Source organism: Phalangium opilio, unplaced genomic scaffold (genome assembly GCF_054372755.1).
Source record: "Phalangium opilio isolate 3A_F unplaced genomic scaffold, DU_Popi_V2 ptg000105l_1, whole genome shotgun sequence".
NCBI lineage: Eukaryota > Metazoa > Arthropoda > Arachnida > Opiliones > Phalangiidae > Phalangium > Phalangium opilio.
This window is the reverse complement of record NW_028324207.1, coordinates 10,779,118-10,805,827: the sequence shown is the minus strand read 5'-3', so window position 1 is coordinate 10,805,827 and position 26,710 is coordinate 10,779,118. Positions and strand designations below refer to the sequence as shown.

Sequence of the window (26,710 nt, the reverse complement as noted above, 5' to 3'; positions counted from 1 at the left end):
ATCTTTATCATATAATTAAATTAAGCTCATAATTAAGATTAATTTGCCTAATTAATTTAATTAATATTTTTAAATGCGAAATTCGTCGCTGAAATTTACATTCTCCGATTTTATTTAAATTGATCCGTGCAATTAGATAGTAAGGAAGGCATTCCACTAATCTACACTTTATTTACGCCGGGGTATTTCTGGGGCAAGTTTAATGACGTCAACCGAGCGCCCCAGTACTAAGGGGAAAGAGGGAGGGAGGGAGGGGGATAGGGGTCAGGGAAAGGTTCGGCAGCTTATTTCCGTCCCCCCCCCCCTGGAATCTTTTTAAGCCGCTAAGCGAAAAGCTCGCGCGGAGAGAGACTCGCCTGTGGATCTCCTTTTGTGTTAAATTAGGGGACGGTTTTTAGTTTTAAATAAATAATATAATTAAGATATTTAATTTAATTAAGATTTAAAGTATTAAATGTCGAGTTGAAAGTGGCGATCGGAAGCCGGCCGCGGTGTTTTCGGTTGCGATTTTAGTTAGGCGGAATGTTTTCGTTTAACCATCGTAACCCGAGTTAGGCCCGATTTTTCTCGTTAAGCCTCGGCTAGCCCTAAGCGGCTGTAGTCTAGCCTATTTATTTTCGGGGCCGAGTCGAAAATGAAAAGATAATAATAAAGTGGGAATATCGTGTTAGAAGAAGAAGAGGAACGCGATGGATAAACGGCAAAAGAATAGCAGTCAATTAATTAGGGACAAACCGGGCCACGGGACCGTCTTTTCCGACAAGAAATTCGTCTCATCGACGACCAACAGTAGTGTGCTAATGGTGGGACCCAATTTTAAAGTCGGAAAGAAGATAGGTTGTGGAAACTTCGGTGAACTACGATTAGGTATGACTTAAACCTTACTAATAAGCCTAAATAATTACCCCCTAACCTTACGTAAGCCTAACATCATCCCAATACCAAACCTAACCTAATCTAACCTAACCAAAGCCAGGCAAACACCCTGGGCATGTCCCGACAAGTTGACCTAACCTAATCTGATACTATCAAACCCCTTGTACTTTGATTTGATTTGTTTCAATTCAAACACGTTTTGAAGCCGATTTTGCTTCAATTTAAGGTTAAATCTATAGCATTAACGGGTTATTATTTAAAGTATTGCTTAATTTCCAAGGCCTACGATGATTCTTTGTTCCGTTACTTCATAGGGCTCGTAAATGTGGTTCCTTAGCAATTAGGCGCACATTCACTCAATTTTAAGTTAATCCCAATGAATTAGAGCAATTATTCTCTACCCCCTGATTAATTTTAGTTTATAAAACACTAAATTTACGCCTATAACATTCCTTTGTCGTTTTAATAAGTAGTAGTAGGCCTATATAACGCAAACATGGACTGTAGAGTTATTCCGGCGCATTTAATCTTAATTACACTTAATTCTAATTATCTTTAACGTGAATTAGATTGTTTATAATCAATATACAATTAGTAGTTAGTTTAAAATCACAAATTTACGCCTATATCGTTTCTTTGTGGTTCCGATACATCAAACGTAACGTAAATGTAGAGTTTTCATTATTCCGGCGCATTTAATCTTAATTAAACTTAATTCTAATCATCTTAAAAATGAATTAGATTAATTATAATCAATCTCCAATTAGTAGTTAGTTTAAAAACACTAAATTTACGCTTAGATCATTCCTTTGTGGTTTTGGTACATCGAACATAACATAAATGTAGTGTTGGCTTTATTACGGTACATTTAATCTTAATTAAACTTAATTCTAATCATCTTTAACGTGAATTAGATTGTTTATAATCAATATCCAATTGGTAGTTAGTTTAATAACACAGATTTTATGTTTAAATCGTTTCTTTGTTGCTTCGTTACATCAAACAACGTAAATGTAGAGTTTTCATTATTCCGGTACATTTAATCTAAATTAAACTTAATTCTAATCATCTTTAACGTGAATTAGTTTGTTTATAATCGATATCCAATTAGTAGTTAGTTTAAAATCACAAATTTACTCCTATAACATTCCTTTATTCTTTCGTTACGTCAAACAACGTAAATGTGGAGTTTTAATCATTCCGGTGCATTTAATCTTAATTAAACTTAATTCTAATCATCTTTAACGTGAATAGGGTTGATTATAATCAATCTGCGAGTTATATTTAATTATATTAAAGAAACATTCGGATGTTATTTGTTCCTTTGTTTGTTGTTTAAAGAACGTTAAATTGACTTAATATTAGGAATACTTCCTCAACGTTTTGAGTCATATCCTTCTTATTCATTTAATCGTTCCCACTCTCGACTCTCGTGTTCCTCGTCTTGTTAACCTTTTCCTTAAGTACTTTGTGGAGTCACTTAAGGGATGTTTGACCTTTGACCTTAGATAGGGAGGGAGAGAGACAATGGGCAGAATTGATTAGATTGACCTCTTTAGGTTTTAACTGATTCAGATTTTAGCTTCATTTAAATTTGATTCGAATGCGTGTTGATGAATCGTTTAACGTACTTAATTAGCAATTAAATTTCAGTTAGCGTTTAAGGCCTTAGTTAGTTAGTTCTATTGTAAGTTTGTAACTTTAAGTTTTGAAAACATTTATCTATTGTAACTTTAGTTTTGAAAAGGTAAAACATGATCAAATGCTATTTAGGTTATTTTGATATGTACTTATATCATTTGTGTTCAAATTTGGGCAATATTGATACTTATTAAGATCAGGTGTGATCATGTTTTTTGTCGTAATTATGATTTAGGTCAATTTATGTCACAAATTTAAGATCTATTTCTTGAAAAGTGATCAAACGTTATTTTGATCATTGTGACACGCCTTATTTTGATCATTGTGACACGCCTTATTTTGATCATTGTGACACGCCTTATTTTGATCATTGTGACACGCCTTATTTTGATCATTGTGACACGCCTTATTTTGATCATTGTGACACGCCTTATTTTGATCATTGTGACACGCCTTATTTTGATCATTGTGACACGCCTTATTTTGATCTAGTATGATCAAAATGGTTAGTTTTTGACGCGTGTTAAGATCATATGTGATCAAAATGGTTTATTTTTGACGCGTATTAAGGTTAGATCAGAGCAAGAAGCGATATCTAGTTTATTAGGGAGAAGGTATAAGATGTTTAAGTATTGGCGCGCGCCATAGTCCCAGTCCCCCTTTCAAAATACAAGGGGGGACGTAAAATGAGGGGGCCGTTCTATTTCGCTACACACTCCTCAGTCGGACAAATACAAGTAATTTTCGAACTCATTCGCATCGCCACACTGACGTGAGGAGGTTTCAAGAACCAATGAGATGCTGGTCTGGTTGTAAATTAGAGGCGGGGGCGGGGATTAACTCCGGAGTCCGGACCTACATACGTTTGGACTGTACATGAAGAGCTGGAAATGTGGGGGCCAATTTATACCTTCTCCCTAGTAAACTAGATATCGCTTCTTGGTGGGATCAAAATTATTATTTTCGTATGATGAAGCAGAGGTCAAAGTTTAAATTGCTCTCACATACATGTTGATGCGATTTGAACGAATAATTATTACAGGATCACATTATGAATTTCCCTAAGCTTTATTTTGTTATCAAAGTTGAAAGTTGTCTTAATCCACATCTGATTGTAACAATTGGGCCTCGATACTCGATAGATAACGCGTTGATCCTACATTGTTGAATGATGCATGCACGGTTTTATTTTCGGTTTTTTATTTGTTAAGAGAATTAAACTACAGCGTTGCCACAAATCAGGGAAAGTCAGGGAATCATTTAAAAATGTTCTAATCCATTTTAAGTGGGCGATGTCCATTTTTAAATTGAAGTGTTTGTGCTCCATTGGCCATATGTCCAGTTGGGAATTTCAGAATGGACCAAAAGGGTCAAGGAATTAAATGTTAAAGTTGCTAAAATATCTGGGGTTCAAGCATTGAGCTGGGTGACGTTTTAAACGCAATGATTTAGTGGAGCGTGCCACGAGAATTTTGTTATCAAAAAGGCAGGGCGTGACGCGATTGGTCGGAGGTGTTAACTTAAAATTATCCTTAAAATCGGAACCTAATTTGAATTTTAAAATTCAAATTAGGTTCCGATTTTAAGGATATGTTTCACTATGCAGACTGGTCTTGTAATTAGTAGAAGAATCGATAAAAAAAAATCCCTTGGTTTTCTACTTCACCCTCCCTTTAAACGATAATTTTTTCATACATATATCAGCCCTTCTAATACAGGGTTCGTACGGAACCTGGATAAGTCAGGGATTTAAAGTTTTGTCCTTAAAAGTCAGGGATATGAGTTCAGGGGTTTCGTGTGGTATATCAAACCATGATTGCTTCGAGTGATGCTAAATATGAGCCAAGTGGTCCAGGTGTAATTATGACGTGGACTGTCTTTGAATGGACCACAAGTCCCATAATGATCTCAGCCCATTTGTGGCATCAAATGTCCTCGTCAAGTCCCTCTATTAATGCCCCTAATAAAGTGGTTCGCTCTTCAAAAGCAAAATACCCTCAAAAGTACACTACAAACGTTGAATTCGGTAAAGTCACGTGGTTCCGTGTAAATCAGGGTTCATACAAACCTGGAAAACAGGGAAAACCTGGAAAAATCAGGGAAATAAATAGTTGGCAAAAACCTCAGGGAAATTTCGAATTTTTGTAAAATTCAGGGAAATCAGGGAAATTTGCGTCAAACAGGGGCCTAGTAATTGAGCAAAATGTTCGTGAACATTCCCTCCATAGGATTAACATTACACTATACTTTGGGGGCTGGTTATATTAGAGATACGGGGATGTCCTTTGATTATGTAATAGCCATATTTGCCCCCCCCCCTCCTCCTTCGTTAACATTTGCTCCATGGAATACTCCATATACGGGAAAAACCTGGAAAACTCAGGGAAGTATATGGGGAAAAACCTGGAAATCTCAGGGAAATTTGTTTTCCAAAAGTTGTATGAACCCTGTAAATTCACATCCCGGTGTTGCCTGAAATTATTCGAATTCTTCGTGATTTCACGTGAATTTTGTCCCGAAATTTTCTCAGAGTCACGTGAAATAGTGTCTTGGTACTTGAGTTTAGTGAAATTGTAGCGAATTCTCCAAAGTTTTGTGTAATAATGCAAATTTCCGCGAAATCACTCGGGGTTCGTACAAACCTGGAAAGCTCAGGGAAAACTCAGGGAATTTTAGAATTTTTAGTAAAATTCAGGGAAATTTGTGAGGTTTGAGTAAGTTTGCTCTGACGGGGTTGGTTCAACTATAAAAAAAAACCCACTTTCGTTGTTATTACTCCATATATGGGAAATAAAAGTGGAAAACTCAGGGAAATCGGTTTTCCCAAAAGTTGTACGAACCCTGTCACTGGATCTCGTGTAAATTCTTCCGCCCTAGGCAATGTCACACTGGAATTTGTGTGAAATTTAACTACCCATGTCACTTCAATGCTCGGATTTTCTTGAATCGGGAAGATCCTTTCCCTGACAAAAACCTGACTTCGTAATAGAGCTATCTCAGAAGCCTTAGTGTGACGTCACCCATGCAAGTATAGAACCAAACATGGCCGCCCACTGCCAAAGCTAATTCCGTCTTTCCGTGACGTTTTAAGTAGACACTGACGTCATAACAAAGATAGCTCTATTGCCCGGTTCAAAGATTGAAAGTCAAAAGTCAGGTGGAGTTGAATTCGAGTGAAATTGCCAGGCCTGTAGTCGGGCCCTTCCGAGGGGGTAGACGCTCTAGATCTAAGTGTACACCTGAGTTCAAAAGAGTTCAGCTTTGACAGTGCATTGAGTTCAAGTCATATTGTACACCTGAGTTCTCAAGTGTCTTCCCCCTCGGGCCCTTCAATTGTCGCATTTCCACGAAATCTCTTGAAATTAGTTTACAAATGAATTCCCCGACAATAATTCTGACTTCAGTAACGTCTTTCAAATCAAAGTCGGGTGTTTGAATTTTCAAAATTGGTTTTGAAGCTAAATGTGACATCGGGTGACATGTCTTTTAGTACTTGAAAGTCAAAAACGTCTGGTGTGTTAATGTTCCCCCTCATAAGTTTATAAGTGATATGTTCCTTCCAAAAGTATGACACTACTTATACTTCGTAATGCTTTCTAGAGACTATGACCTCACTCACTTCAAAATTACAACAAGCTCCAGTTTCTAAGTTACCAGAGATTAACAAACTTATGGAATGAACGTATCTTATGAACTTATGCTCGTATGCATAGTTTTCAGACTAGGAGGATTGATACCAGGAGTTGAGGCTATACTTGTTACTGCGCTTTGTCCGACAAGTAGCCAGCCCTCCTTGGTGTAAATGCAGTATCAATTCTCCTAGTCTGAATTAACTATGTATAGGAACTATTGCTTAGTCGACCATATTTTATTACATATTCTTTAAATATGCCAATTAAGGGAATGTGCTAATTGCGTGCCGTTAATTTCTTTGGCAGGTAAAAACTTGTACAACAATGAACACGTTGCTATTAAATTGGTAAGTACAAAACCTACGCGAGAATATTTTATTTACGCTAGTGATGGCAACAAACTGAGATGATATCGGTATTGGTGACCAATTTGTCGTTATGAGCTTAAATTTACCGATACATATCGTTTCTAGCTTAAATTTACCGATATATATCGTTTCTAGCTTAAATTTACCGATATATATCGTTTCGAACTTGAATTTGCCGATATATATCGTTTGATTCGTTTCTAGCTTTAATTTACCGATATATATCGCTCAGAATTTAAATTTACCGATATATATCGTTTCTAGCTTTAATTTACCGATATATATCGTTTCTAGCTTAAATTTACCGATATATATCGCTCAGAACTTAAATTTACCGATATATATCGTTTCTAGCTTTAATGTTCCGATATATATCGCTCAGAACTTAAATATACCGATATATATCGTTTCTAGCTTTAATTTACCGATATATATCGCTCAGAACTTAAATATACCGATATATATATCGTTTCTAGCTTTAAGTTACCGATATACGATATATATCGCTTTGAGCTTAATTTACCAGAAACATCGATAATTGGTTAAAAATAGGGTTAAATAGTTGGTTATCTGGCCAAGTTTATGTAATGAGTAAAAATCGGTATCGACATCGGTTAAGTTACGATATCGGCACTTCCTACGCAAAACGTCATAATGACGTAACCGGCCTCTTCTTGCAAATGGTAAATTTAGGGTTAGTTACCGGTACAATTTGCGTTCTTATTTCCCTCTTTCTCTTTATCTTATTTTTGTTTGTAAGCCGGCTTGATCTAGTTTACACATTTTTTGCTGGTTATATTGCTCCGAGTAATTCTCAAGATTAGATATTACAATCTTCCCGAATATGTTCACAAAATTAAATCTTTCCTTCATCTCAAAGGAGATTTTTATCTAAATTAAAAATTAGTTAATGTTAATTGTAGTATAGTTGTGTGAACAGCGGGCCTTAATTGATGTACAAAAATTAGGTTAATTACGCACCTTTTAAAAAATACTATGGCCAAACTAATAAGAATAATATTGAAGTGAACAGTGCGAAAATTCATCGTGATTTGCAAAGTCAAATTAAAATTGTAGTTCGTAATTTTCCGTAGTTATGTCCATTTGGTACAATGACATATACAGCAGGGTTCGTACGGAACCGGGATAAGTCCGGGATTTGGAAAAAACGGGGGTAAAACGTCAGGGATAAGTCACGGATTTGGAAAATGGGGGTAAAACGTTAGGGATAAGTCACGGATTTGGAAAACGGGGGTAAAACGTCAGGGATAAGTCAGGGATTTGGAAAATGGAGGTAAAACGTCAGGGATAAGTCACGGATTTGGAAAACGGGGGTAAAACGTCAGGGATAAGTCAGGGATTTGGAAAATGGAGGTAAAACGTCAGGGATAAGTCACGGATTTGGAAAACGGGGGTAAAACGTCAGGGATAAGTCAGGGATTTGGAAAATGGAGGTAAAACGTCAGGGATAAGTCACGGATTTTAAACATTTTTCATGAAAAAGTCAGGGAAAGGTCAGGGATTTCGTTTGTATATCAAACCGTGATTGCTTTGAGCCTTGATAAATATGGGCTGCAGGTGTGCATGATGAAGTGCAGGGCTCTGCGGGTAAACACGTACTTAAAGTCGTCCCAGGGATATTGGTACTGGCAAAAATTGGTCAGGGACAAGCTGCTGGAAACAGTCAGGGATTTTCAATAAAAATATATTATCCGAACCCTGAAAGCTCTGAGGGGCCAGTTGCCAGTTGTGTTCCATTATCTTGTTGACTTGTACGCGTTGGTCCTAATCAATGGGGAGTGACGTATCTTAAAGCCCAACCAAGAAGCGATATCCATTTTACTAGGGAGAAGGTGTAAGATGCCTAATAATTCGCCGGGCGCCATAGTACCATGCAGTCCCCCTTTTCAAAATACAAGGGGGGAGGTAAAAGGAGAGAGGCCGGGCCTCTCCTCAGTCGTCAGTGATTTTCGTACTCATTGGCGTCGCCACGCTGACTTGAGTTTTCAAGAACCAATGAGATGCTGGCTGGTTGTAATTTAGAGGCGACCGGGGGGTGGAATTAACTCCGGAGTCCGACAGGCTACGTTCGGACTGGAGATAAAGACAACAGAGAGAATTTAGAAGGGGAGTGGAAGGGGTGGTTTGGAATGTAGCGCAACGTCGTCTGCTAAACGTTATCTAGGCAGGTCGATTTCCGGTATGATGCGTTTGTAACAGAGAGATTTTAGAACACGTGACCGGAAACTCGCCTACCCCAAAAAGCTCAACGCGACATCCTGTTTGGGCGTCATCACGTTTAATAGAGTCAAAGGGGGGGCCTTCCACTCCCCTTCTAAATTCTCTCTGATAAAGAGCTGGAAATGTGGAGGCCAATTTATACCTTCTAAGTTCTCCCTAATAAACTATAGATATCACTTCTTGGCCTAACCAAAAACCTCATCAATATTTACAGGATTATGTCTTAAAAATTCACAAATAATAATAATAAAAATAATAATCTACAAGTCTTAATTAATTAATTAAATATATTTTAATTACGTTTATGTTTTCCTATGTCCGTTTTTAGGAACCTATGAAATCGAAAGCTCCTCAGTTACACCTGGAATATAGGTTTTACAAATTATTAGGAAACAATGGTAAACTATTCGTTCGTTTGTTTCTCTTTATTTCATTTGCGTTTGAGATATGATATGACACGTGACGTGTAGCGTAGTCCTACCCTAGTACGGTAGTTTGTCCGTTTGTTTTGTTTGTTTATGGCGCGTACTGTTTCCGTGTTCAGTTCAAAACTCTACTCTAGAGGGAATCCCCAAAGTGTATTATTTTGGTCCTTGCGGAAAGTACAATGCCCTGGTCATGGAACTCTTGGGACCCTCCCTCGAGGACCTCTTTGATCTCTGCGACCGCAAATTCACTCTCAAGACTGTCCTTATGGTCGCCATTCAATTGGTAAGCCCACCTGCGACAATATTGTCCCTTCCCTCTTGTGACTGGGTTCATACAAACCTGGAAAACCTCGGGGAAAAATCGGGGAAATAAATAGTTGGCAAAAACCTCAGGGAAATTTAGAATTTTTTCAGGGAAATCAGGGAAATATGCGTCAAACAGGGGCCGAGTAATTGAGGAAGATTTTCGTGAACATCCCCCCCCCCTCCATAGGATTAACATTACACTATACTTTGTAGGCTCATAACTCGGGTTATATTAGAGATACGAGGATGTCCTTTGTGTAGTTATAATCCTATTTATCCCCAATTAAACGATACTAAAAACTTAGGGCTACGACAAACAGGGGCCGAGTAATTAAGCAAAATGTTCGTGAACATAGCCCCCTCCATAGGATTAACATTACACCCATCTTTGGAGGCTCATAACTCTGTTTCTACTAGAGATACGGGGATGTCCTTTGAGTACGTCATAGCCCTATTTGCCCCCCATCCAACCATACTAAGAACTTAGGACTGCAACAAACAGGGGCCGAGTAATTAAGCAAAATGTTCATAAACAAACAACCCCCTCCATTGGATTAACATTACACTATATTTGAGGGCTCATAACTCTGGTTCTACTAGAGATACGGGGATGTCATTTGAGTATGTTATAGTCCAATTTATCCCCCATCCAACGATACTAAAAACTTGGGGCTACGACAAACAGGGGCCGAGTAAATAAGCAAAATGTTCGTAAACATAGCCCCCTCCATAGGATTGACATTACACCCAACTTTGGAAGCTCATAACTCTGGTTCTACTAGAGATACGGGGTTGTCCTTTGAGTATGTTATAGATCAATTTGTCCCCCATCCAACCATACTAAAAACTTTGGGCTACGACAAACAGGGGCCGAGTAATTAAGTAAAACGTAAACAAACATACCCTCCATAGGATAAACATTACATTACCTTTGTAGGCTCATAACTCTGGTTATATTAGAGATACGGGTATGCCGTTTTAGTATGTTATAGTCCTATTTGTCCCCCTCCTCCTTCGTTAACATTTGCACCATAGGATACTCCATATACGGGAAAAACCTGGAGATCTCAGGGAAATTTGTTTTTTCCAAAAGTTGTATGAACCCTGGAATTTCAAATTACTTAATTTAATGTAATTGAATTGCGTTAGCTCCATCGGATCGAGTTTGTTCATTCGAAACACTTGATCTACCGTGACGTTAAGCCGGAAAACTTTTTAATTGGACGACAATCTGCGAAGAAGCATAATGTCATCCACATAATAGATTTCGGCTTGGCCAAGGAGTACATTGACCCGGAGACCAACAAACACATCCCCTACAGGGAACACAAGAGCTTGACTGGAACCGCCAGATACATGAGCATAAACACTCACTTAGGCAAAGGTAAAGTATTCCCTGGGAACTAGGTCAGGGAATTTGGAAATGGGATTGATTGATGAAGGTCATGGAGGTTAAAATTAATGGGGACAAAATGATAATTGGTCAAGAATGGTTAGGGAAAAGCGAGGGATTTGGAAAACAGGACTAAAATATCAGGGAATTTGAAAGTGCGACCAAAAAGGTAGGGGAGAAGTTATTCAATTTTCAAAGTGCGACCAAAATGTCAGGGAAAATCCAGGCGACAATAGTGTCGGGGAATTGAAAATTGCGACCAAAATGTCAGGGAAACTCTAGGCGATAATAATGTCAGGGAAAAGCCAGGGAATTGAAAATTGCGACCAAAATGTCAGGGAAACTCTAGGCGATAATAATGTCAGGGAAAAGCCAGGGAATTGAAAAGTGCGACCAAAATGTCAGGGAAACTCTAGGCGATAATAATGTCAGGGAAAAGCCAGGGAATTGAAAAGTGCGACAATAATGTCAGGGAAATTACAAGTGCTACAAAAAATGCCAGGGAAAAGCCAGGGAATTGAAAAGTGCGGCAAAGAGGTTAGGGAAAAGCCAGGGAACTTAAAAATAGACCTCAAGGTCAGGGAAAATCCAGGGAATTTGAAAGTTCGACAAAAAAGGTGAGGGAAAAAGCCAGGGAACTTAAAAAGAGACCTCAAAAATCAAGGAATTTTCCATGTGCCATGCAGATCAAGGTAAGATCGGAAAGTTGAGCAATGGAGATCAGGGAAAAATCCGGGAATTTTAAAAATAGACATCGAAGGACGGAAAATTTTCAGAAAAACGGAACAGATTCTGGGAATTTGATTATCTAGGATTCTAGGGTTTATTGCAATTGCAATGTTGAACACGTGTTCCAGCATTATTGCACATTAACAATAAATAAGTGGTTATATAAAATGATTTGTTTAAAACGCACGCAATTACATTCTTAACATGATTCTGACCTAAAACAATTATTAGGGAAAATGAATATAAGGGAAATTCACACTTTAAAAAGTCTACCTTGATGGACTCTTTCTGATCCTGGTTTTGTGTGTGGTGTGTGGTGTGTTGTGTGTTGTAGAGCAAAGTCGTCGGGACGACTTGGAAGCGCTCGGTCACATGTTCATGTACTTTCTCCGAGGAAGTCTCCCTTGGCAAGGCCTGAAAGCCGACACGCTGAAAGAGCGCTATCAGAAAATTGGTGATACGAAAAGAGCTACGCCCGTCGAAGGACTGTGCGAAGGATATCCAGGTATGACCTTCAACTAACCCAACACAATTGTCGACAATTGCGGGGTTCGTGCAAAGTGTTAGGGAAATGTTTTTTTAACTGAAAACCAGGGGAAAGTTATAATTTTTAGTAAAATTCAGGGAAAACTCAGGGTTATTTGAAATATTGCATAATTTTTAGTAAAATCTCAGGGATGTTTGAAATTTTATGTAGTTTTTAGTGAAATCTCAGGTATGTTTGAAATTTTATGTAGTTTTTAGTGAAATCTCAGGGAAATTGGAAATTTTATGTAGTTAGTGAAATCTCAGGTATATTTTAAATTTTATGTAGTTTTTAGTGAAATCTCAGGGATATTTCAAATTTTATGTAGTTTTTAGTGAAAACTCGGGGAAATTGGAAATTATGCGTAATTTTTAGTAAAATCTCAGCGGAATTGGAAATTATGCGTAATTTTGATTAAAAAGTGGAAATTTGAAATTGTGTAATTTTGATTAAAAAGTGGAAATTTGAAATTGTGTAATTTTGATTAAAAAGTCGTGGAAATTGGAAATTACACAATTTTGAGTAAAATCTCAGGAAAATTGGTAAATTTTACATAAATTTGAGTAAAATCTCAGGGAAATTGGAAATTATACATGATTTTGAGTAAAATCTCAGGGAAATTTGAAACTACACATAATTTTGATTAAGAAGTCGTGGAAATTGGAAATTACACATAATTTTGAGTAAAATCTCAGGGAAATTTGAAATAATACATAATTTTGATTAAGAAGTCGTGGAAATTGGAAATTACACATAATTTTGAGTAAAATCTCAGGGAAATTTGAAACTACACATAATTTTGATTAAGAAGTCGTGGAAATTGGAAATTACACATAATTTTGAGTAAAATCTCAGGGAAATTTGAAATAATACATAATTTTGATTAAGAAGTCGTGGAAATTGGAAATTACACATAATTTTGAGTAAAATCTCAGGGAAATTTGAAATAATACATAATTTTTGGTAAAATCTCAGGGATATTTGAAATTACACATAATTTTTGGTAAAAACTCAAGGAAATTGGTAAATTATACATAATTTTGAGTAAAAAGTCAGGGAAATTTGAAATTATACATAATTTTGAGTAAAATCTCAGGGAAAGATGTGAGGCTTGAATAAGTTCTCTCTGAAGGGTTTTTCCTCCTAACTATTAAAACCCTCCTGAAACTATTGCTCAAAAAAATAACTCTTGCTGTTACTAGTTGGCCTCTTGGTGCACACTACGCGTCAGCTCAAAAAGCGTTGTATGAAGCGTGTTTCGTGGACTTAATGAATGACGTGTTTGGTTTGTTTGTAGACGAGATGGCGACGTACCTTCGGTACGTTCGGCGTTTAGATTTCTTCGAGACTCCAGACTACGATTATCTTCGCAAACTTTTCCAAGATCTCTTTGCCAAAAAGGGCTACGTTGACGATGGCGAATTTGACTGGACTGGAAAACCATTGGTAAATTATAACCACCCATACACCCTCTCTTTGGTACACTCTCACCTTTCATTTCATTCGTCATCAAAAGTCTCATTAAAGTTGTTTCATCTCTCTCTCCCTCTTAATCATTGATACGTTAGTTGGTTCTTAGAAGTCTAACAATTTTACATTAACCAGGGATATTAGATGGTTTAAGAGGGATTGGAAGGGATATATAGGGAAATTGTGGAAGCCGCGTGCGTTATGGGGGGCGTGTCACGCGCAGTAGGTCCGTCTACTTCCGGATTTCTAGGGGTTTAGTGTTCCATTCAAGGACAAATTAAGGATGATGGGAAATTGAGAAAGCTTTATGGGCCAGCGTGTCACGCGCAGTAGGACTGTCTACTTATAAAAAAGTTCAGCTAGCTAATTGGACCAAGTCATCTTGCGACTTATTGCCACTTATCTAACGCCTATACAATGCATAGAGGGGGCCAGGGGGCTAGCCCCGTCTGCCCCTACAGCTAACCGACAGCGCCCTATACTAACTATTACCGTTAACCTCTGCAAGTTTTTGATGGAAAGGAGAAAGCGGGTTAGACCGCGGAGGAAAACTCCTTTCAACAAGTGGAGAGAGAACTTGCAAACTCTACGCAGGATTTCTAGTGGTTTAGTGCCATTCAAGGACAAATTAAGGACAATGGGGAAAGGTGATAGAAATAGGCTGGCGCTAACTGTGGAACTGCTTAGGTCCGGTGGGAGGCAACAAAATGGGGAGAGGAATACTTAGACGGAATACGACTTCAATTTATCCTTGAAGGGGGAAGGAAAAAGAAGCTAGAGGGTGGGCGTACTGTTTTAGACTCCTGTTAAATGGTAACCCTTGCCGTATGGAGGTCCGTCGGAATGTACCTGTAAAGGCACCAGAGCTGCTCATCCCTCTTAAAACATCTAAGATCCCTGCCTAAAACTCTTCAACGTTATGTTCAAGGCGCAAAAGCGCTTTCGTACACTCTGGGTTTGGATGGGGAAGTGATCGTGATTACGCGCTCAGTGAAGAGATAGAAGGGTATGGCGTTGGTTGGCATACCATATATTATTACTCTATAGTCTGTCAAACGAAAGAAGAGCCCTGAGAAATTTGTCCAAATTGGTGTCGCCACTATCGACCCCATAGTACTTCATCAACTTGTTTTGTTTTGTCAATAGTCGTCTGTGATATAGTCTGCTATATGACAAGTACTTTAACTTATGTCATTAAAATATATTGCAATGCTAGTTCAACAAAGATAAAACTGGTGTCTTGTCGTTAATTTTGTTTTATATTCTTTAATACTCGATGATCGTACAAAATCATGAAACATAAACATATTAAATATATATTGCAAAATGTATTGGTTCTATTGCGATTAAACCCATCTGTTTGTAGCAGACTATATTACAGACGACTATTGACAAAACAAAACAAGTTGATAAAGTACCATGGGGTCGATGGTGGCGACACCAATTTGGACAAATTTCTCAGGGCTCTTCTTTCGTTTGACAGACTATAATGACTCTAATGGCTGAACCAATCGGAGCACCAGCCATATATTACTAAGAAATTGGGGCAACGATCTTTTGAATTCATTTCGGGATCTCTTGGGGGGGGGGGACTTATTGTTGGCAAACTTCGAAAAATGGTCGTTATACCTAAAATTTTCACGGAAATTTCTAAGCCTATGACCTTATTTGAACCCATCGCACCCATTTTAAGTTTCAGTTTAAAATTTGTAGCCTAGAAGTTCCAAATTCAACAAAGAAAGAAAGAATTCCCAGTAATCCACCTTAACTTGGCCTTCTTGGTTCCTTTTTTTCCTAATTTATACTTTTTTACATTTTCAAATGGTTGGTTTGTTGGTTTGTGTTGGCTCGTTGTTCTAATTTTGTTGGTTGGTTTGTGTATCTTACACGTACGTAAGCATGACGTTTCTTTCTCTCTCTCTCTCTTTTCTTCGTCCAATTCGGGGGTCCCGTACCGTGTTTAAAGCCTGAAAACTTACTTCAGTTGCGGCAGTTACGTAACGCGCTGCCTTCCACTGAGGACAACTCTGGAAAGGTTGGTATATATACAACTGCCTGCCTGCCTGATGCCGCTGCTGCCGACTCCGCCCATCCCCCCCCAAGCCCAGCCCCGCCCACTTTACTATTATTTCCACTTCCGCGACCCTCAAGCCCCGCCCACTTGACTACTACTACTACTACTTGCGCGTCCGAACGTTCCGAGCTTCTCCTCTTATCATTTTCGTATTTCATTTCTTTTCAACCTTTGGTTCCAAGAAAATTTCGCTTAGAGGACAATCGCGACCTATAGTAATTGCTTGCGCAACTTAAAGGGAGGGTGAACAGGAAAATCGGTTATTTTGGTTGAAATACCTTAAGAGTGTTTTATTTGAAATTATTCGCGTCACGGACCAATCGCGTAACGTCACGCTTTTTTATCAAATATCATGACGTTACGCGATTGGTCCGAGACGCTAATTTCAAATTTTCCATGAAATCGCGAATTAATTTGAATTTTAAAATGACTGAAAGTTTTTCTCTACGTAGTATGTAGAAAAATGTTCCTTTTCACTATCCCTTTAATAGACATGGATTAGGCAATTGACCCTTGGCGAAGTTGACATACTTGCGTGCGTATGTTAAGATACTTCTTGTAGCCAGCCTAGATTTGTAGATACTTTGTAGGGCTTGGAAGTGACATATCATTTTTGAGATATTGGAAATACGATAATCTCCGTGTGTTTTTATATTTTGGTCAGTTTCTAGTGCCTAACCTCCCGCCAATTACCATATATCGCCGCTGGTTATTTATCCAACAGGGTTGCCACGAACATCCCTTAGATAAGTCAGATATTTGCAGAATTGAGGGGGAAATCCCTTGGATAAGTCAGGGAATTAAAGGATTTTGCGCAGCCTAGTGGATTTCTAATAGTCTATTAAATCTCGCGTTGAACTGAACAATAGTAGGCCTAAATAAAGATGGGCCGGAACATCCCTTAGATAAGTCAGATATTTGCGGAATTGAGGGGGAAATCCCTTGGATAAGTCAGGGAATTAAAGGATTTTGCGCAGCCTAGTGGATTTCTAATAGTCTATTAAATCTCGCGTTGAACTGAACAATAGTAGGCCTAAATAAAGATGGGCCGGAACATCCCTTAGATAAGTCAGATATTTGCGGAATTGAGGGGGAAATCCCTTGGATAAGTCAGGGAATTAAAGGATTTTGCGCAGCCTAGTGGATTTCTAATAGTTTATCAAATCTCGCGTCAAACTGAACAATAGTAGGCCTAAAAAAAGATGGGCCGGAACATCCCTTAGATAAGTCAGATATTTGCGGAATTGAGGGGGAAATCCCTTGGATAAGTCAGGGAATTAAAGGATTTTGCGCAGCCTAGTGGATTTCTAATAGTCTATTAAATCTCGCGTCAAACTGAACAATAGTAGGCCTAAAAAAAGATGGGCCGGAACATCCCTTAGATAAGTCAGATATTTGCGGAATTGAGGGGGAAATCCCTTGGATAAGTCAGGGAATTAAAGGATTTTGCGCAGCCTAGTGGATTTCTAATAGTCTATTAAATCCCGCGTCGAACTGAACAATAGTAGGCCTAAAAAAAGATGGGCCGGACTTCATGATCAACAGGGTTCTGGTAAATACCTAGAAGTGGTCAAGGGTGACTTTTTTGAAAAGGTCGGGGCTTTGCGGAATCATGGGAAAGTTAAAAATCAAATTTATCAAATCTTGGTGGTTTCATTTGGTCGCGGTCAAACTGGTCGCTTCAAGCGTGGGTGGATGTGGTGATATGTTATGGGCTAAATAACCAAGAATAGGGAGCTAACAACTGGGCAGGGGGAAGAGATAGTCTGACGTCACGCAGCCCCCCCTCTCTGGTTGGCATTTTTGCACGTTCCGACTGTTAGGGGGATGAAACTCCAATAAGAGATAGATAGTGTGACGTATCAGGGTCCGAACTGTTAGCTCCCAGGGATGACCTTTGGAAAAGGTCGGGGGTTTCAATCCCGGAATCCCGTTTTAACTGGCAACGTGAACACTGTTGAAATGCACTTTGGAAGGGAGTTTGAAGCGTTTATCCTAGTCATAGTGGCAACCCTTACCTTACCACGTGTTCATTTTTCAAAATATAATTTCTAGATACGACGTATCTTTGGGTGGGGGTCATTTTGAAGGGCAGGCAGTTAAGTAACTGTATTTGTGTCCCGTTTTTTCTCTCCTTGTTGTAGTCTACGCCCGTAGGTTCTCTACAAACTGGTTACGAAGGCGTAGCGTTATCTCCTGGTCGCGAAAGGCACATTACGTCTGACGCCAGAGTGAGTTTGTAACTGTTTGACCACCTCCTCTGGTCAGCGTTGACCCACGCCTCGCCTTGACCCTTGTTTTGGTTAACCTTGTTGTTTGTTCAGGGCAAACCTCAACAGAATTTGGCTTGGCTCGACCCTCCTCGAGGTACGGGTCATTCGGACCCGACAGATCGACTGGGATCCGTCCAAGTGGTCAGCTCGACTAACGGAGAAATTGCCAACGACGACCCAACTACTGGTCACTCTAACCGCGCCATCGCGCCTCCCGTTGAAGTAGAAGTTGTCTCCGAAACAAAGTAAGATCAAATACCCCCCTTCTTACCTCCTACTTCTCTATTACGCTTCTGGTGTGCATTTAGAACGTGTGCGCCTCGTTCGTGTTTATGTGCTATCAAAAATTAGAAACGCGTGAGGTTCTGAAATTACTAAGGATCATGTTAGACTCGGGCTTGCGTTCATTACCAAGCATGTGCGATAAAAAATGGTAACTTATTATGTCAGGGTGTGAAATCCGAAATTAGTAACGCAGTCGCTGCTGGCATGTCCGATCAGAAATTAGTAAGGCCTTCAGCATTTTGGAGCATGTCCAACTGAAATTAGTTGCTAGCATGTGTGATCAGAACTTACTCAATAGCGTGTTTGATCAAAAATTAGAAACACATTTGCTGAGCATGTTCGATCAAGAATTAGGAGCACATTTTCTGAGCATGTTCGACTAAAGATTAGGAGCACATTTTCTGAGCATGTTCGACTAAGAATTAGGAGCACATTTTCTGAGCATGTTCGACTAAAGATTAGGAGGACATTTTCTGAGCATGTTCGACTAAAAATTAGGAACACATTTGCTGAGCATGTTCGACTAAAAATTAGGAGCACATTTGCTGAGCATGTTCGATCAATAATTAGGAACACATTTTCTGAGCATGTTCGATCAATTATTAGGAACACATTTTCTGAGCATGTTCGATCAATTATTAGGAACACATTTGCTGAGCATGTTCGATCAATTATTAGGAACACATTTTCTGAGCATGTTCGATCAATTATTAGGAACACATTTTCTGAGCATGTTCGATCAATTATTAGGAACACATTTGCTGAGCATGTTCGATCAATTATTAGGAACACATTTGCTGAGCATGTTCGACTAAAAATTAGGAACACATTTTCTGAGCATGTTCGACTAAAAATTAGGAACACATTTTCTGAGCATGTTCGACTAAAAATTAGGAACACATTTGCTGAGCATGTTCGACTAAAAATTAGGAACACATTTGCTGAGCATGTTCGACTAAAAATTAGGAACACATTTGCTGAGCATGTTCGACTAAAAATTAGGAACACATTTGCTGAGCATGTTCGACTAAAAATTAGGAACACATTTGCTGAGCATGTTCGACTAAAAATTAGGAACACATTTGCTGAGCATGTTCGACTAAAAATTAGGAACACATTTGCTGAGCATGTTCGACTAAAAATTAGGAACACATTTGCTGAGCATGTTCGACTAAAAATTAGGAACACATTTGCTGAGCATGTTCGACTAAAAATTAGGAACACATTTGCTGAGCATGTTCGACTAAAAATTAGGAACACATTTGCTGAGCATGTTCGACTAAAAATTAGGAACACATTAGCTGAGCATGTTCGACTAAAAATTAGGAACACATTTGCTGAGCATGTTCGACTAAAAATTAGGAACACATTAGCTGAGCATGTTCGACTAAAAATTAGGAACACATTAGCTGAGCATGTTCGACTAAAAATTAGGAACACATTAGCTGAGCATGTTCGACTAAAAATTAGAAACGCATTGTCTAAGAATGTGCGATCAAAAATGGTTATTACGCGAGCGTATGCGATCAGAAACGAGTAACACAGTCGCTGACATGTGCCTCGAGAATTAGTAACGCCTTCTGGAGCATGTCCAACTGAAATTTGTTGCTAGCATGTTCGATAAAAAGTTAGAAACACATATGTCCGATCATGTGGCAATGTTAGAAAAAGATGATCATAACAATAATGGCTCATGTTATTATCACGCGTGATCAACTTGTACGATATCTAAAGGTGTATTTGTGTTGGGTCGTTGTGTTTAGGTGCTGTTGTTTCTTCAAGAAAAAAAAGAAGCCAGGTAGACAGAAGTGACTGGCCACGGCCGTCTCATCAAATAACCCCGGGGCGGAGCAAGAGGTCATCCTCCTTCGCACCTCCACCTCCCCCTCCTCCTCCTCCTCTTCATCCTCCCACGATTCCAAAGAACGCCGCGGTGGCCCCGCCGCTAATCGGACGCCAAACCCCCCTAGACTGCAAACTGACACTTTTTGACCCCCCGTGACCCCTACGCGACCCCCCAACCCCAAAACCCCAACACGACCCCCTAATTATAATTTCGGAGAAAATGTGCTGGTCCAATCAACCAACATGATGAAAAAAACAAACCCCCGCCCCTAAAAACGTTAAAAAACAACTAAAAAACAACAAAAAACAACTAAAAAACAAGATACGCGCGCCATTTATATATATTTTTTACGTCTTCTGCCGATTTATTTTCCTCTCCTCATCTACTACAACATTCAGTGCATACGGATTTTTATTATGAGAGCTTCTTCGTCTAAAAAACAACATTTAAACACGTAAAAAACAACTTGTCCGAAGGCCTTTTTTTATAGATACAAGATTAAAGAAAATAAAAAACAAGAAGCTGATGATTTAGTCGATTATTATTAATTCTCTCTCTCTTTCTCTCTCCGAAGGGTACGTGTTTTTTTTATTTTTTAAAAAACAAGTTATATATATATATATAAAAAACAATCGTACGTCATTTATACAAAAAAACAACATCAAAATACAATGTTTTTTTTTTTTGAGGGGGGGCGAATGGTAGCCTTCTCGTGTTTTTTATAGTCTACGAAAATAACGCGCGTTTAAAAAACAACTTCTAAATTTATATATTTCCCTCCTAATTTCCGCCTTAACTATCTAAAAAACAAAATCCCCAATTTTGTTTTTTACACCCCCATCATCCCTGGTTTCGCAGCTAGTTTTAAGTAATTGAAGAAAGGCAGCCTGGGTAATCCCCGTTCACGCGTATTATTAAAAAAACAACTAAAAAACAAGTTTTAGGGCCATTTATATATAAAAAAAATGTTAAATTAACGTAAAAAACAAACACGAGGGAAAAGACTGTACTTAAAAAACAACATCCTTAAAACTCGTTACACCAAAAAAAAAGGAAAAAAACAAACGTAAAAAACAAGACCAGCGTTGTTGTTACCGTAGTGAAAAACAAAAACAAGTTTAAAAAAACAATTTGCACGGCGGAATTGACGGTTTTGTGTCATAGGAAATATAAAAAACAAACAAAAATAGGTGGATTTTTGAAAATGGTTATAACTCTAATTAAAAATGTGGAAAGTTTGTTTTTTGGCCGGTCGTATAGTATAAAAAACAAAACGCAAAAAACCTTCAACGGTTTTGATCCATGATATAAAATACAAAGTCGAAGTATTCGAAAAAAAAAAGATTAATAAATACGCAAACACTCTCGTGGGAAAGTGTCTGGCAAAAAACAAGATAAAAAACAAGATTTTACTTCCTAAAAAACAATCCAATGTAAATAAATACTGTAGCCCTTTATTATTATAATTTCTTTTTCAGTCAGGTGGGAAAACACTGGGTGGTCTAAATATTTTTTAAAATGTCTTTCAAAAAACTAAAAAACAACTCCAAAAAAAAGAAGATACGGTAGAGATTGTTTTTCTTTTTAATTAAAAGTATTGGTGAACTGGGAAATGCCGACATCTTTGTTTTTAGGCCAGGATTAGATTGTAATTAAATTTCGAGGAAAAGTTAAAAAACAATTTTCACACGGTAGTTGTTTTTTACGCCAGGATTAGATTAAATTTCGAGGAAATGGTTAAAAAACAACTTAAGAGAAAGTTGTTTTTTAGGCTAAGATATGATTCAATTTCGAGGATAAGTTTCAAAAAACGTTTTTTAATAAATTTCGAGGTAAAGTTTAAAAACAACTTTTAATAGAAAGTTGTTTTTTAGGGTTATATTTTATGTTTCGAGGAAAAAGATTAAAAAACAACTTAATAGAAAGTTGTTTTTTAGGCTAGGATTTGATTAAATTTCGAGGAAAAAGTTTAAAAAACAACTTTTAAGGTAGTTGTTTTTAGGCTAAGATTTAATTGAATTTCGAGGAAAAAGTTTAAAAACAACTTTTAAGGTAGTTGTTTTTAGGCTAAGATTTAATTAAATTTCGAGGAAAAGAATAAAAACAACTTTTTAGAGAAAGTTGTTTTTTAGGCTAGGATTTGATTAAATTTCGAGGAAAAAGATTAAAAAACAACTTTTAAGAGAAAGTTGTTTTTAGGCTAAGATTTGATTAAATTTCGAGGGAAAAGTTTAAAACCCAACTTTTAAGAGAAAGTTGTTTTTTAGATCAATATTTCGAGAGAAAGTTTCAAATATTTCTGACGTATCAAAATTTTTTTGGAAAGGAAAAACAATTGTATTTTAAAATTAATTCAAAATTTGACGGGGCCAAATTATTCCGCGATGACGTCATTACGCTATGATTTTTTTTAAATACTGAAATATACTGGTATTTTTTATTTTTAAATTTAAACTTGTTTTATAAATATTTTGTAATTAAAAAATGGCGTCGAGTTGGAATAAATTTCGCAGGCTGATCAAGCAATTCTTTCCAAAAAATTTAATACTCAATCTCGCAATGCATTCTTGCAGAAGGTTTGTTTCCCTCAATGCATTGTGCCGTACTAAATTAGATAATTACCTCTAAATTCTAGATTACCAAAAATATTTTGGCCAAATTATTTTTAGATTACCAAAAATATTTTGGCCAAATTATTTTTAGATTACCAAAAATATTTTGGCCAAATTATTTTTAGATTACCAAAAATATTTTGGCCAAATTATTTTTAGATTACCAAAAATATTTTGGCCAAATTATTTTTAGATTACCAAAAATATTTTGGCCAAATTATTTTTAGATTACCAAAAATATTTTGGCCAAATTATTTTTAGATTACCAAAAATATTTTGACCAAATTATTTTTAGATTACCAACAATGTATCGAGGTAATTAGTTCTAGATTACCAACAAAGTATCGAGGTAATTACTCATGTTCTTAATTTTTATGTGGTTATCTAGATAATTATCCCAGTGAATTTCTGGAAATCTTTACAATTATCCCAGTGAATTATTGGTATTCTAGATAATTACCCCACTGCAGTTTAGGCGAAATAGATAATTATCTCAATATAGTTTAGGCGAAATAGATAATTATCCCAATATGTTATTGGTAATTAGGTAATTAACGTCGATATGTTATTGGTAATTAGGTAATTAACGTCGATATGCTATTGGTAATTAGGTAATCAACGCCGATATTTTATTGGTAATTAGGTAATTAACGCCGATACATTATTGGTAATTAGGTAATTTACGCCGATATGTTGTTGGAAATTAGGTAATCAACGTCGATATGTTATTGGTAATTAGATAATCAACGCCTATACATTATTGGTAATTAGGTAATTAACGCCGATATGTTATTGGTAATTAGGTAATTAACGCCGATATGTTATTGGTAATTAGGTAATTAACGCCGATATGTTATTGGTAATTAGATAATCAACGCCGATATGTTATTGGTAATTAGATAATCAACGCCTATACATTATTGGTAATTAGGTAATTAACGCCGATATGTTATTGGTAATTAGATAATCAACGCCCATACATGATTGGTAATTAAGATAATTACCCCCGATATATTACTGGTAATTTAGATAATTACCCCAAAAATCCCCAATAAGTAATCAACGCAATGCATTGCGGGAAATTCACAGCTGAAATTAATTTACTGTCGAAAATATTTGAAACTTTCACGAATCCTGAGTCAGATTCAAACGTAAAAAACAATCAAAAAAACAATTGCTAATCTTTCCTGACAAATTAACAATCAATGGTCAGTATTTGTCCAGTGTCCCCTCTCCCTTCCCCTTCAGTTATTCTTGTTTTTTTACATAATTAATAATTATTGCATGAAAACTCCACAAAAAAACATAAAAAACAACTTTTCATTTAATTTCAAAAAATACGTAAATGCTTTACTTGAAAGTGTCGTTAGAAAAACAAACAAATCAACCAAATTACATTCTTTGCTTTCAGTAGCCCTTTAAAAAACAACTGACCAAAATTAAATGATAAAAAAATGCTTCCAATTATAGTCAAAAAAACAACAAAAAACAAATTTTTTGTTTTTTTATGAATTAGTTTTAATTTTTTGTTCCGGTGCTTGTGCAAGAAATACAAATAAATTAAAATTGTAGAATGGAACATTTTTACGTGAATGTGAATGAGAAATGAGAAAAATGTTATTTTTTTCAGGATTTTTAGTTCACTAACGGATTGTGAATGTGAACAGAGTTGAACTGATCAGGGCTGTTCAAATACTACGTTAAAAAAGAGTTGGCGTTAATCCACCTTATTCCCTTTGGCTGGAAGTTAGGCTTAGCTCGGGATTCATAGGGGGTGAATAACGGGAAGAAATTCGTCTGTCGTCTGCTACATAAACCAAAAATATGTACTGTAGCAGACGACAGACCAATTTATTCCCGTTACTCGACCCCATGAATCCCGAGCTAAGCCTAACTTCCGGCGAAAGGGACCATAAGGTGGATTTAAATTCAACACCAAACTCCTCATCCCATTCCCAATGTCTTGCTAAGCCTACTTTTAATTCATTGAAATCGGAATTCCGGCAGCCAATCAGAGTGCGCCATGGTCTAACTAAGGCCCATTCTGATTGGACTACAATATTACGTTTTCGTTTAGTTTGAAAATTGAAAGTTTTGTCGGGCAGTGTCGAGATGGCAGCTCTACGTTAGCCATAACCCACTCAATCATTCATTACTGATGCGTGATCGAGTGAGCTATGTGCATTAGCATAGCAGACGATATATAAGAAGTTTTAGGTGATAAGGGAGGATGGGAATTCAAATTTTAGAGAAATAGGCGCGCGCTAACTGTGGGGAACAGTTAAGGTCCGGTGGGACGCTAGAAATCGGGGTGGAATGCTCGGGAAAATGGAGGGCGGTCTCTTGGCACTAGTTGTCTTTTTCCACATCATTCGGCTAACTCGTTTTACGTCGTCTGCTCTCGTCTGAAAGGAGCGTAAGATATTAGTAAACCAAATAAGATAGAGGATAGATTTCTGGTACTACATTAAGACTTGGTCAAACCATGACGTAGTTTCTACCCGTGTTTTATGGGTTGTGACGTAATTAGCTCTTAGGCCTAATATCATAGGCCTACTTTTTTCACGTGGTGGCCATATTCAATACCGGTTTTTCCATTAATATACCGGTGACGTCACAAGCAAAAGAAGAAATGGGTGGCGAAGTTAAAAATTTCAAAATACCAAAATTTCAAAATTAGGCTTAGCAATGAACTCTGAGTTTAAGTTAACTTAACGCCATCTTTTAGTTAAGTGTTTCAACAGCCTTAATAACATCGACTAACATTTCACAATCCCTTAATTATCTTCGCTAATTGGTCATGTCATTTCTTTACCCCTATTCTCCTAACCCTAATCCTAATTAAATTAAAAACTTAATTTAATTAAAATTAAAATTGTGGCTTTTTTTTTATTTCGCCATTTTTTTTAATAAAAACGGAATCACGTTCGTTCAATCATCCGCTCCGCTTTTTTGACAAAAACGACAAAAAACAATGCTAAAAAACAAGTTAAAAAAAGAACCTTTGTACTCTGTATAGCTGTAATAAAAACAACATTGAAATTAGCACGATGATAAATCGACAAATATTTGAATTTTTTTTTTTAGTGTATTTAATCATATTTAATTAAAGTTAATTACAAAAAACAAAAATGGGGGAAAAATACAAAATATACTCGAAAGACCAAAATAACGAGGTGTTTTTTATATAAATAAATTGTGTACACATTTTGACTCGAAAAAGGTAAAATACAAGAAAAAAACATTTGTCCCGCTGCTGAAGTTTGAAAAAACAAATTATATATATAATTAAATTGATTTAATTAATTTATAATTAAAAAATAATCCGGGAATAATTTTTTTTAAATTTTCCCTGATTGGGTCTTTTCAAATTGCAAGAAAGAATGCTAAATGTCGACGCGAATGAAACCATTAAGTATTTAAATGAAAAAAACAAACGTAAAAACAAACAAAACGTTTCATTCGTTATGAAAATAACAAATAATAGATTTCTGTTACGTCTATGGCTTAATTCGCCCATTTACTAACAGGTGCGAATAAAACTATTTGGTTAAATTTACAAGACCTTTTCTTTCACTCACCCAATCATTTTGTTTTTTTTAAAATAATTTTAAAAATACAACTTTTGGAAAACAAATTTCCTTGGAATTTCCAGGTTTTTCCCGTATATGGAGTATCCTATGGAGCAAATGTTAACAAAGGACGGGGGGAGGGTAAATAGGACTATAACATACTCAAAGGACATCCCCACATCTCTAGTAGAACCACAGTTATGAGCCTCCAAAGTAAGGGTGTAATGTTAATCCTATGGAGGGTATGTTCACGAACATTTTGATTAATTACTCGGCCCCTGTTTGTCGTAGCCCTAAGTTTTTAGTATTATTGGATGGGGGATAAATAGGACTATAACATACTCAAAGGGCATCCCCACATCTCTAGTAGAACCACAGTTATGAGCCTCCAAAGTTTATTGTAATGTTAATCCAATGGAGGGTATGTTCACGAACATT

General features: G+C 37.0%; 1 protein-coding gene across 5 annotated transcripts; it reads left to right on the top strand.

The window, feature by feature from the left end:
- Positions 1–309: 309 nt before the first annotated feature.
- Positions 310–26,255, top strand: gish (casein kinase I gish). Of its 5 annotated transcripts, XR_016374408.1 has the most exons (12): positions 310–867; positions 6,456–6,496; positions 9,087–9,156; positions 9,303–9,469; positions 10,642–10,876; positions 11,949–12,119; positions 13,438–13,586; positions 17,829–17,915; positions 18,009–18,202; positions 20,006–23,175; positions 23,208–23,279; positions 23,312–26,255. XR_016374408.1 is itself a non-coding variant. In XM_089851629.1 (10 exons), the coding sequence occupies exons 1-10, from the start codon at positions 690–692 to the stop codon at positions 20,052–20,054; spliced, it is 1,323 nt and encodes a 440-aa protein (XP_089707755.1). In that variant the 5' UTR covers positions 310–689; the 3' UTR covers positions 20,055–26,255. The 5 variants fall into 5 exon arrangements, 2 of the variants coding, with proteins under 2 accessions (XP_089707755.1, XP_089707754.1); XR_016374406.1 differs by having other exon boundaries at positions 23,208–26,255; XR_016374407.1 differs by having other exon boundaries at positions 20,006–23,279.
- The last annotated feature ends 455 nt before the right edge of the window (positions 26,256–26,710 follow it).

Coding starts and splice junctions, on each gene's coding strand:
- gish (XM_089851628.1), top strand. CDS start 690: ATGGATAAACGGCAAAAGAATAGCAGTCAATTAATTAGGGACAAACCG. Junction 10,877..11,948: donor AAACACTCACTTAGGCAAAG/GTAAAGTATTCC, acceptor TGTGTGTTGTAG/AGCAAAGTCGTCGGGACGAC. Junction 12,120..13,437: donor ACTGTGCGAAGGATATCCAG/GTATGACCTTCA, acceptor GTTTGTTTGTAG/ACGAGATGGCGACGTACCTT.